The following is a 12261-nucleotide window of genomic DNA, read 5'->3' on the forward strand; positions in this document are numbered from 1 at the left end:
CTGCCATGTTCCACGCTGTCCCCTGGGGGTCAGGACACATCATAACAAGGGGGGCAAACTGCCAGTTGGACTCCTGAGGGGACAATTTGTATATTAGGCTTTTATTATATAGGGTAATTTATCAAAAAATGAATAAAAATAATTTATCATCTGCAATCAGCAATTCTTATATAATTGAAAAGCACATAGTACATACTAAATATGTTAATGAAAGCATACTGTACATTTTCTGCGTTCTCAAACTTGCTGCCCAATAGATACTTAACTTTTTCTTCTCTGCATAGTTCATGAAATCTGTTTAGATAACCAAGACAATCATGTTACCAAGACAATCATGTTCCTAACAAACTCTGTATTGGTTGGTTTTGACACATAAATCTCACTTTTGAAAAATTTCCCTGTAGATAAACCTGCATGTGTAGCAATAGGGAGTATAGTATATTAGACAAAGCTCAAATGCCTATGATTAAGGGACTATTTAAATTAATGATATATACACACTATGGAATACCATAAAGCAAGGCAAAGAAGGAGGAGGAATTAAAGGAGGGGTAAATTTAAAGATAAGTAGAAGTAATTTCTTGCTTCCATGTTACTATTTTGTATTTCCTGGTTTTTCTCTACCATATTACTTATATTGACTTACTATTTTAAAAACTCCATAGTGCAAAACATTTTCTAAGAAATCAGATTTTTTTCATTTGTTTTTACTATTATTTTTCATTTTCCTGATTCATCAGTTAGGTAAAACATATAACATCTTATAACAAATACTTTTTTTTACCCTCACCACTAAACAACACCAGCCAGGGCTATAACAGATACTTTTATTTCCTTCTAAAAATAAGTTGTTCCATATTGCCCCAGGTAATTATTTTGTTTAAATCTTTGCTCTTCACTGGTTGCAAATTGATTATAACCCCAACACTAATAAAGGTGCAGTACATTCCTTCCCACTTGGGGGGGAAACTAAAGAAAAGTCTCATTTCCTTTTCTCAGTTTTATTACAGTTTTATGTGGTACAAGCTCTTCAAGTAGTAATAAGCAAAGCAACAATAACCTCAAAAATATAGTTAATCTAAGATAGTCATCAAAATTAAACACTCTAGATTAGTACTTCAAAGTCCTGAGAGGAAGTTTGTTATTTTTCATTGTTTAAATGTGCCAGGTTATTAATAGGCTAAAGTAAATAACACCACTGTCCTACTCCCCACTCATGAGACCCAGCCTTTTGTGAAGAAGGAAAATAAATAAGCCACTGACAGCTGGGTTACTTGTCCTATCCAGAGATGGATAGGGCATAAGCATCTGCTTTCTCTGGCCCATGGCTCTTGGTTTTTAGCATTTCCTTCTCAGTAGCAATGTTGATGACTGAGACAGGTCAGACTATGCAGATATGCAATTAAATATTTTATTGGGAATGTTGACCAGTTAATTGGGAGACAAACAACATGAAAATGCAAATTGCTTTTTTTTTTATACACAAACTTCCTCTTCATGACAATATTCACTATTAGGAACACAGAAAAATTAAAGCTAAGCCTCCCTTTGAGGCAGAGCTAACTAGCGTATGTGCAATAATAAACCCAAAAGTAGAAGAAAGAGAGCTGGGCAAAAGTAGTATAATTATAAGACTTAGAGGATAGCTATTTTCCATAATTGGTTAAAAACATTAAGCCACCGGGTCAAGAAATTCTATAAAAATCAAACAGGATTAAGAAAATCGATATTCATGTTTAGATAAATATTTAATTAAATAGAGACATATAGGTACTTATAACATGATTTTGAAAAAGAACTGGCTTAATAAGCTAGCCAGAGTTATAAGAAGAGAATAAGCAAAGATTAATATAAAAATAATCTGAAAATAAGAGAAGGGTTGGCCCTATGAGATATTAAAATAAAGTAAAAATCTAAAGTGACTGAAATTATGTGGTGCTGATATATGAAAAGATAAGTAGATAACTTGAATATCCTCAAAACAATAGAAATACTGCATAATCAAGTACTTCATTGGAAATTTGCAATAAGTGAAAGATGGCAAATAAAGAGTATGGAGAGGAAAGAGTCAATAAATGATGTGAGACAACTATGAGCCATGGGGGGGGGGGAGGGGAAGAAAATTGAAGTCATATCTTATAATTTACAAAAAAAAATCCAGCAACATCAAAGAGTAAATGTAAAATATACTTGTAAAAGTTTAATCTCAGGTATAAAACTTTTTTTAATATATTTTATTGATTTTTTACAGAGGGGAAGGGAGAGAGATAGAGAGTTAGAAACTTCGATGAGAGAGAAACATCGATCAGCTGCCTCCTGCACACCCCCTACTGGGGATGTTCCTGCAACCAAGGTACATGCCCTTGACCAGAATCGAACCTGGGACCCTTTAGTCCGCAGGCCGATGCTCTATCCACTGAGCCAAACCGGTTAGGGCAGGTATAAAACTTTTACTACATAAAAATGACCAAAAAGATATCTGATCAGTGTGGGGTAAACTACCTCATTTGCCAAGGCAAACTGGGAAAATGTCACTGTAGCTTATATCATACAAAAAAACTACCTTTTCCAAAATGTAAGTACACTAACAGGATCCGTGAAACAGGATTGGTTGCTACAGAAGACTTGTAGAACAGTGATCCCCAAAGTCAAAGCATTCACAGATCTACAGTTTATTATAAGAAGAGGATATAATTTAACAACGGCATTAACATAAGGATACGTGTTACAATAAGAGGTCTGGGGAGGCCAGATGCAGACAGGCACCCTTTTCTTCCCTTGCAAGGTCCTTTCGGGACACAATTTCTCTCTTGAATCAGGAGCCACTGATGTGTACACAGAACACCTTGGTACCAGGGAGCCCCAAATCTTGCTGGAAATTTTGGTATTTTGCTAACCACCCCGGCACATTCTGTCGAGGTAACCAGCCTCAACAGCAGGGACTTTTCAGGGTCTCTTTGTAACCAGGAGTGAATCATCAATCATTTGTCATTAAGAAACAAGACTGACCAGCTAGTATAATCTCGCAAAGAAAATTCTCAGACTGATGGCTACAAAGCTACACTCTTTAATTAGTGTTTGGTGCCTTGTGCAGGGATCAGCTCCATGCAGGAACTTTAGAAGCGCTGCTCAGGCTGCTTCCAGGCCTTCTCAATTAGCCCTTCTCGCATAATAAGGACCTCATAGAAACACGAAGAAAAAAAACTAGAAACCCAATGAAAATTCACAAAGGATATAATTATACACTTCATTTAAAAATGTTTTATTTATTTATATGTATGCAAAAAAAGTTTCAACATCAAACATAAAAAGAGAAGTGTAAATTCAAATAATATTAAGATGCCATTTGCATATATGGAGGGTAATTTGGAAGTATCTACTATGGTTTAAATCAGTGGTTCTCAACCTTCTGGCCCTTTAAATACAGTTCCTCAGGTGGTGACCCAACCATAAAATTATTTTCGTTGCTACTTCATAACTGTAATGTTGCTACTGTTATGAATAATAATGTAAATATCTGATATGCAGGATGGTCTTAGGCGACCTCTGTGAAAGGGTCATTCGACCGCCCACAGGTTGAGAACCGCTGGTTTAAATAAATGCACTTAAACTGACCTAGCAACTTATCTTAAAAATATACTCACACATGTGTGAAGTTACGTATGACTAAGGTTCTTTGTTATAGTAGTCATTTCTGTAATAACAAAAGATTACAAATAATCTAAAAGTCAATAGAAAATTTCTAAAATCATGATAAATGTATCCATACAATGGACTGCTATCCTATATAATAAAGAGCTAATATGCAAATGATCATCACACCCTCATGCCATCACGCCCTAATGGCTCAGACAGTCAACACTGGGGAGAGAGGAATGGGGACCAGCCAGGCACAAATGAACTCATGAGAGAGGAATGGGGACCTGCCAGGCTGCGGCCCGGGAGAGGGACAAGCCGCCCACCCCATGGTCCCGGGTGCCTGTGGCTGTGGCCCAGGCAAAGCTGCCTGCCCACGGTCCTCTGTGGCAGTGGCTGGCCTGGGCAAAGCTGGCCCAGGTACTGGGTGCCTGCGGCCGACCAGAGGGAGGGAATCCTGGGTCCTGGGTGCAGGGCAAGGCAGAAGCAATTAAGGGTGGTCAGGCCAGCAGGGGAGCAGTTAGGGGTGATCAGGAAGTCAGGCAGAGGTGGTTAGGGACAATCAGGCAGGCAGGCAGGCGAGCAGTTAGGAACCAGCGGGTCCTGAATTGCGAGAGGCAGTCAGACATCCCCAGAGGGGTCCCAGATTAGAGAGGGTGCAGGCTGGGCTGAGGGACCACCTCCTCCTCACCCCTCCCTCCCCCGTGCACAAATTTCGTGCACCGGGCCTCTAGTAAAGTTATAATGAAATAATGAGAAAGTTCTTTATGTACTGATATAAAATTTTGTCCAAAATATATATTTAAGTACTGAATGGTGCAAAACCATGCAAACAGGTTGTTACCATTTGTGTAAAGGTAAGAAAGGGCAGTTTATGTTCATTTGCTTGTAAAATTCAAAATACCTCTAGAAGAATAAAAAATAAATTGGTAAGTCTAATTGCTTTGGAGGAATAGAATTGGGTGAATAAAAAGACACGGGGAACAAATGAGCTTTTTGCTATGTATCCTTTTTAGTTTGTATTCTTGAACAAAATAAATTGCTTTTGTTTTCAGTAAGTATTATTTATTAATAGTTTTTCCTCACATTTCCTTTAGATATATAGTTTTTAATTTTATGTTTTAATTACAGTTTAAATTCAATATTATTTTTTATTAGTTTTAGATGTACAGCATAGAATAGTAGATAATTCTTGAACAATGTAAATTTTTAAACAAAAACAAAATAATGCAAACTAATGTCACAAAAAATCATCAGTAATTGGTAGTTGTTTTTAGTCTATGCGGAAGGATGACTTTGTTATAAGTTGTCAGGAATTTAGTAGAAATGATTGTTATTGTTTGAAGTTTTCCAGGTGTCAGCTATTGCAAAGAAGCAGCAAGAAAAACTCATGCAACAAGACAGAGCGCTGTTGAACTTCACACAGTGGCAGAAAAACCATGGCCTCCAGATAAAATACTGCCAAACCTTGATGCAAAATTTTTCCAGATCAGGTAACTGATATGAAAATAAGTTTTCACTTTGCAGATATGAATGTATGCACCAACCCTGCACCCCACTTCAGTGACATTCGTTTTATTCTCTGCAAAATTGTAGTCAGCATTTTATAATAGAAGAGACATCATTTGATCCACTCACCAGTTTGATCTTATTTCTGTATTTCAATAGTATGTAGAAAATACAGAGGTTCCAAAAAAATGCAGGTAAAGAAAAACATTCACTCAAATTTCAGTGAAATGTGTGAGATTAGTAGGTCAGATGTTTTATCCAATCAAATTTGTAAGTGTATCATTAATTGTAGCTCTAAATCCCTCAATATATTTAGTTCAAATATATTCAAATTGAGATGACTCTTTCAGCAAATATCATTTTGAAAATTAGAGTATTTACCTTAAAACTAAAAACAATGGAGAATTCAGCTCTTTTAAAAAATTATATGAGGTTATTTCAGTGATATTTTTTACATCCCTTACAAGCATTTTAAACCTAAAACAGCCTATTTCTACTTGTTATATAGTTTCTATTCTATTATTACTTAATTTACATTTAATAATGCTTATAATTCAGAGAATTGACTTCCCTGTAGTGGATACCACTTAAGTAATCACCAATGAGAGAGGTCAAAAACCTACCATAGCTCCTCCTGATTAAATTTGAATCATTGTGTGCCCAACAATGTTTTTAAATATAATAAGCTATTGCAAGCATGTGGTAGGACCACCACTGACCATCAATCTTGAATTGATGACAATATCCACTTGGAGACCGACATATCCAGGATGTTCTTCCACCCTTCAGTTGCCATTGTTAACACTATGTTATAACTATAACAATATTCAGTATCTTAATTAGCATGGATTCCAAACAAAGGATATTGATAAACCTTTAAAAATTAGGCATGTGGGCCATGGAAACTGATAAAAAACTATTTCTGACTTTGTCTAAAAACTTGAGTGCTGCAAATTTCAGTATCTTTTCCTGTATAAAACTGTGCCAGAAACACTTGGTCAAAATCTTGCTGTTTGATTCTCCTTTTATACATTTGAGCATCCATCTTTTGTGACTATATTATTTCTTAAGGCAGATTCCATAAAACTGATTACACATATGGCTTATTTCTTAGTTATATCAAAGTCTTAAATTAAGCATATTGGCTACATGTTTTTTTTTAAGTTTCTTCACCTATATGTTTTCAAATTATTCTTGAAGGTGCATTGCTTGCTTTCTCCATTGTACATGAAACATCCTATATAATAAAAGCCTACTATGCTAAGTATCTGGTCATCGGGTCAGCCATTCAACTAATCCTATATAATAAAAAGGTAATATGCAAATTGACCCTAACAGCAGAACGACTGGGAATCACAGGTCACTATGACATACACTGACCACCAGGGGGCAGACGCTCAATGCAGGAGCTGCCCTCTGGTGGTCAGTACGCTCCCACTGGGGGAGCTCGGCTCAGCCACAAGCCAGGCTGATGGCTACCAGCACAGCGGTGGTGGTGGGAGCCTCTCCCACTTCCTCAGCAGCGCTAAGGATGTCCAACTGCAGCTTAGGCCTTCTCTCTGCTGGCAAGTGGGCATCCCTTGAGGGCTGCCGGGCTGCCAGAGGGATGTCTGACTGCCAGCTTAGGCCCGATTCCCCCAGGGAGCAGGCCTAAGCCAGCAGGTGGACATCTCCTGAAGGGTTCCAGACTACGAGAGGGCACAGGCCGGGCTGAGGGACCCCCGAGTGCACAAATTTTTGTGCACCGGGCCTCTAGTATGCTAATAATATGCTAAGGCTACTCAACCACTCGCTATGAGGTGCACTGACCACCAGGGGGCAGACAGTCAACTGGTCGACCAGTTGCTATGATGTACACTGACCACCAGGGGGCAGACACTCCAACCAGTAGGTTAGCTTGCTGCTGGGGTCTGGCCGATCAGGACTGAGTGAGATGGGCTCGACACGACCTGGAGCCCTACTGCAGTCCCTCTCTGGCTGGCCAACCTCCCACATCCCTCCCTGACCCCGATCATGCACCAGTGGAGTCCCTTGGCCTGGCCTGCACCCTCTCACAATCCAGGACCCCTTGGGGGATGTCAAAGAGCCAGTTTCGGCCTAATCCTGCAGGCCAGGCCAAGGGACCCACTGGTGCACAAATTCATGCACCGGGCCTCTAGTTTATTTATATATAATTGATTTCAGAGAGGTAGGAAGATAAAGTGATAGAAATATCATTGATGAGAGGGAATCTTTGACCAGCTACCTCTTGCATGCCACCTACTGGGGATTGAGGCCAAAACCTAGGCATGTGCCCTGACTGGGAATCAAACCATCACCTCCTCCAGGTTCATAGGTCTACTCTCAATTACTGAGCAACACTAGCAGGGCAAAATATGTTCATGTTTAACTCTCATAATTTAAGCATTAACTTGAGGCTTATTACTCAACTTGCCTAATGGTCCAGTACATTTCCAACTAGACTGGGCCAGTCGGATTAACAGATAGAAAATGATAAGCAAACAAATGAGGACTATAAATGAGATAAACTTAAGTAAAGGAGATATTTATAAAAATAGAATAATCATGTCAATTATTATAGAAGAGGAACAATTTGAAAAAAGATATTCCCAAGTTAATTTTACCTTAAACTAACTTAGAGACCTATTGTAGTTGGAAATTATTGTGTAAATCTTACTGTAGTCAGCCTCAGAGAAGCTTAAATTGTAAATACTGCAAGATATGACCCATTCGATTAGAGTGTTCAGCTTCACTGGGGGGTGATTTAAGGGGTTCTTTTGAGAGATGTTCTTCTAATATTTTTACAATAACTTTAATGAAGTAAAATGTTTTATTCAAAGCTCCTTGTCCAGACAACTGGATTCAGAATGGAAAAAGTTGTTACCACGTCTTTGAAAGTTGGAATAATTGGGAAACCAGTAAGGAGGATTGTTTGAAGGAGGGTTCCAGTCTTCTACAAATAGACAGCAAAGAAGAGATGGTAAACACTGTGTTATGGCTTCCTATCATTCTGAAAATACCATGTTACCCATTAAAAGAAAGGATTAATTGTAAATAAGATAGAATTCCTTAATATTTTATGACAGCAATATATTTGTTGTAAAGGTTTAAAAGAGACAAAGTAGGAATTAGTATGATTTGTGTTCCTTTTAATTGGAGAAGCAAAACAAAAAACAGAACAGTTATCCTGAAATCATTTAGCAGATGATAGTTTTATGTCCTTTGTTAATCAAAGATGGGAACGAATAAAAGAAATACCATTTTTGTGACATGCTAATCAACTCTAAAATATACATACATTATAATGGTATATATGTTTTAAGTTTATTATTTTTAATGCTGTAGGGAAGAATAATAAACTATAAAATTTTTTCAATTATCAAAGAAAACCAGAGATATGAAAATTGAGGCGCTGTCATGAAATGGAAAGGTGTATGAAAATAAGGATATGCTAAATAAATTGTTTTATGAACATTATACCCAGTTTACTAACATCTTAAGCAAACAATAAAGTTTTTCTGAAATCATTCCATCCATATATATGTGTGAAGTAGAATTTATGGCTACACATTTCTGAATTCATTAAGTATATGCAGCTATATTCAGTAATTAATCAAAGTTCATTTTTACAAGAATAATGGGAGAACATTTGTTAACTATGTGCAATAAAGCAAGGCAACTTGAACTAATTTACTACAAGTATGGGTTTCACTATATTTTCTGTGCAAATTTGGTGACAACATTAGAAAGTTTCCTCTAACAAAAAATATACCTACAGTTAAGTTCCTTCTGGGATCTTCCAAACTATTTTTTTATTTTTTAAAAAATATTTTTAATTGATTTCAGAGATGAAAGGAGAGGGAGAGAGAGATAGAAACATCAATGATGAGAGAGAATCATTGATCGGCTACCTCCTGCACCCCCACCCCCACTTGGGATTAAGCCCACAACCCAGGCATGTGCCCTTGACTGGAATGGAACCCAGGACCCTTCAGTCTGCAGGCCAATGCTATATATCCACTGAGCCAAACCAGCCAGGGCCTATTTTTCATTTTGAAGTATACTGTGAAAGAATGATCTACGTGGTCTATGATGTTGAGGATACTTTACTTCTTCTGATAATGAGGGTTCAGTATAACACTTACCTTGTTTGACATATATCTCTGCCAAACTCTAAATCTGTTAAAATAATTTTAATATCAGGTGCCTATTTTTCCCATGGTCTTCAACACTACATTGATCATATGGCAACCCTATATAATAAAGAGGTAATATGCAAATTGACCATCACTCCAACACACAAGATGGGCGCCCCCATGGGGAGGACAGTTGTGGGAAATCAGGCCAGCAGGGGAAGGCAGTTGAGAAGGACCAGGCTGGCAAGGGAAGGGAGAAGTGACCAGGCCAGCAGGGGAGGGCAGTTAGGGGCGTCGGGCCAGCAGGGGAGCAGTTAGGTGTCAATCAGTCTGGCAGGGTAGTGGTTAGGGGGTGATGAGGCTGGCAGGCAGAAGCAGTTAGGGGCAATCAGGCAGGCAGGTAGGCGAGCAGTTGGGAGCCAGCAGTCCCAGATTGTGAGAGGGATCCCACCGGGATTGGGCCTAAGTGGGCAGACATCCCTTGAGGGGTCCCAGATTGGAGAGGGTGCAGGCTGGGCTGAAGGACAACCCACCCCCCCATGCACGAATTTTGTGCACCGAGCCTCTAGTAGAAAATAAAATCTATGATATGTATTTCTTCTTGTAAATACACCTCCTCCTTTCTCCAGCTTTAAAGTTCCATTCATTTCTGTCTAGGAAAGATGACACACTTTATATTTCATGGTATTTTGTTGTTGTTTTCCCCACACCCTCCGTTCACCAGCCAGCTCTTGTTTCTTATAGGAATTCATCACTGACAGCCTGAGGAAGATCAAAAGTGCCCATGATTACTGGGTGGGACTTTCTCAGGATGGACCCAGCCAACCTTGGTTTTGGCAAGATGGCTCCACTCCGTCCCCTGACCTGTAAGTGTCTAAGGGAAAAATCACAATGTTTCAAGAAGAAAATACATAAGGGAATTCAAATGTTTATTTTATTTTATACCTTAGATGTCTTCCAAAAAACATAACCAGCATTATCATTTCATAGACTTCTGATTGGAATCAAAGCTGAGTAATTTAAGAATAGCTTCATGGCTTCTAAATCTTCCTCCTTCTTTCTTCTCCCCCTTCCTCTCAGCTTTACCGCCTCGCCTCACTTTAGAACATTTACATCAACATCTGAAAGTCTGAACAATATTATTTACTTATCAAATATATTTTCCTTTGTATAATTTAATAACTAGAGAGTGCTAAGGGAAAGAGATTATAGTAATTATTAAGGAATTTCCATATTAAGCTTTTCAGATAGACCATAGGGAAACTGATGAACAGAATCAGGTGCCTTAGTGTTTTGAAAATTAAGAGTCAGGGAAGATGTTCTACTCTAGAGCCTATCTGTGTGCTCAAATATGCAGTTTGTTCATAATATGCTAACATATGTTTATTGAGAGAAAACAGCTCTGTCCTTGAAGAAGGAGGACAAAACTACTATAGGAGGGTGCCATATTAGAACAAAATAAAAAGTTACACACCTCTCATAAGTTACCCACAAGAATACCTCCGTAAACCCCATACCTAACCTCAGGTATACTGACTCATCTCTCCAGGTTACCAACAAAGAGACCCCAATCAACTCACCAGCTCTGTGGATACTTCAGAAACAAGGTCCTGTCTTCCGCTAACTGTACCGTTTGGAAATATTTTATCTGTGAAAAGTACACGTTAAGATCCCCTGATTGAAAGAAGTTGAGTTCGAAGAAATGCCAAAGAGCAAGTGCAGAAGTGAACCTCTGTGTGGGCTAAATGAGCTACCTGGGACTCAAAACTTATTTTTGCATTTGCCATGGGTAATATTCTTTCGTATTTCGCAGACATCCTTTTGACTGTGTTCGAATTGCCAAGAATAAAGTTGATTTAGGGCTACAGAAGATAAAACCCTGAAAGGCTGAAAACAAACTGAAGAAAAATCACTTTCATTTGTCGTTTTTGTTTTGTTTTTAGTCTAGAATGACTATAAATGCTACACAGAATTCTATCTCACTGGGGAGATGGTGCAGTTCTTGCTAATTTTTTAAATAAATGCTGTCTTTAAAACTCACTTTCTGCCAGATCTCTTTTTTAAAAATATATTTTATTGATTTTTTTCAGAGAGGAAGGGAGAAGAATAGAGAGTTAGAAATATCAATGAGAGAGAAACATGTGCCCGCAACCAAGGTACATGCCCTTGGCCGAAATCAAACCTGGGACCCTTTAGTACGCAGGCCGACGCTCTATCCACTGAGCCAAATGGGTTAGGGTTGCCAGATCTTTTATGCATTTGCTACGTTTCCAAGGCATTGTTATCAGACTGGTAGGATAGGAGCTCCGGGATCTGGATTATCAAGTTGGAAGGAAGAGATGCTGATATCTGCTGCCTGTAAGACAATACCCTGCTTAGAACTGTGAATTTCTACTAGAGAGATGAGCTACCAGTACTCACATAAGTGAAAGGGATAGTCAGGCTGCCAATACCAGCCTGTCTCTGGTGAAGGGTAGCTGTGTGCTTCCTTTCTCCCTCTCACTGACCATCCCCACCACTCACAAATCAAAGGACTCTCAAAGGTTAGCCCTCCAGCACTTTTAACTGTATCCCTCTGTGCCTTAATTTATCTACTGTAAAATAATAATAAACTTATTTCAAAATACTTTTGAGGTTTAGATCATTAATATATGTAAATTGCTAAGAGTAGTGCCTTGGGTATAGAGTTTGACACTGTATCGATGCTTGCTATTATTTGTAGTAAATCGCCAATCATCTCTAGGCATCTACCTTATGTTGTATTCCAGGTAAAAATTACCCCTTTTCCTGCTCATGTCCAAGGAATATTGAAAGGATAAAGTTTATATGTAAAATGCCAGCAACTGTCTAGAGAGAATTTATCTTTTAAAGTGAATAAATTTCTTCAAGTACATTTATAGACAATTTGTGTCCTAGCTCTGTAGGCTCCTTGAACATGGACTAGCTTGTTCTCAAGAGACAGTGGATACAAAAATATCTT

At 38.4% G+C, this 12261-nt stretch overlaps 1 protein-coding gene across 1 annotated transcript in view; it reads left to right on the top strand.

Moving 5' to 3' along the window:
- CLEC9A (C-type lectin domain containing 9A) overlaps positions 1–10963 on the top strand; it is a 15210-nt gene extending 4247 nt beyond the window's left edge. The window contains exons 3-6 of the mRNA XM_006084336.3: positions 4983–5129; positions 7986–8125; positions 10026–10147; positions 10831–10963. Of these exons, the coding sequence (XP_006084398.1) occupies positions 4983–5129; positions 7986–8125; positions 10026–10147; positions 10831–10963 (542 nt within the window). The remainder of the gene's footprint in view (positions 1–4982; positions 5130–7985; positions 8126–10025; positions 10148–10830) is intronic.
- The last annotated feature ends 1298 nt before the right edge of the window (positions 10964–12261 follow it).

The sequence above is a fragment of the Myotis lucifugus genome, unplaced genomic scaffold, assembly GCF_000147115.1.
Source record: "Myotis lucifugus unplaced genomic scaffold, Myoluc2.0 scaffold_10, whole genome shotgun sequence".
Taxonomy (NCBI): domain Eukaryota; kingdom Metazoa; phylum Chordata; class Mammalia; order Chiroptera; family Vespertilionidae; genus Myotis; species Myotis lucifugus.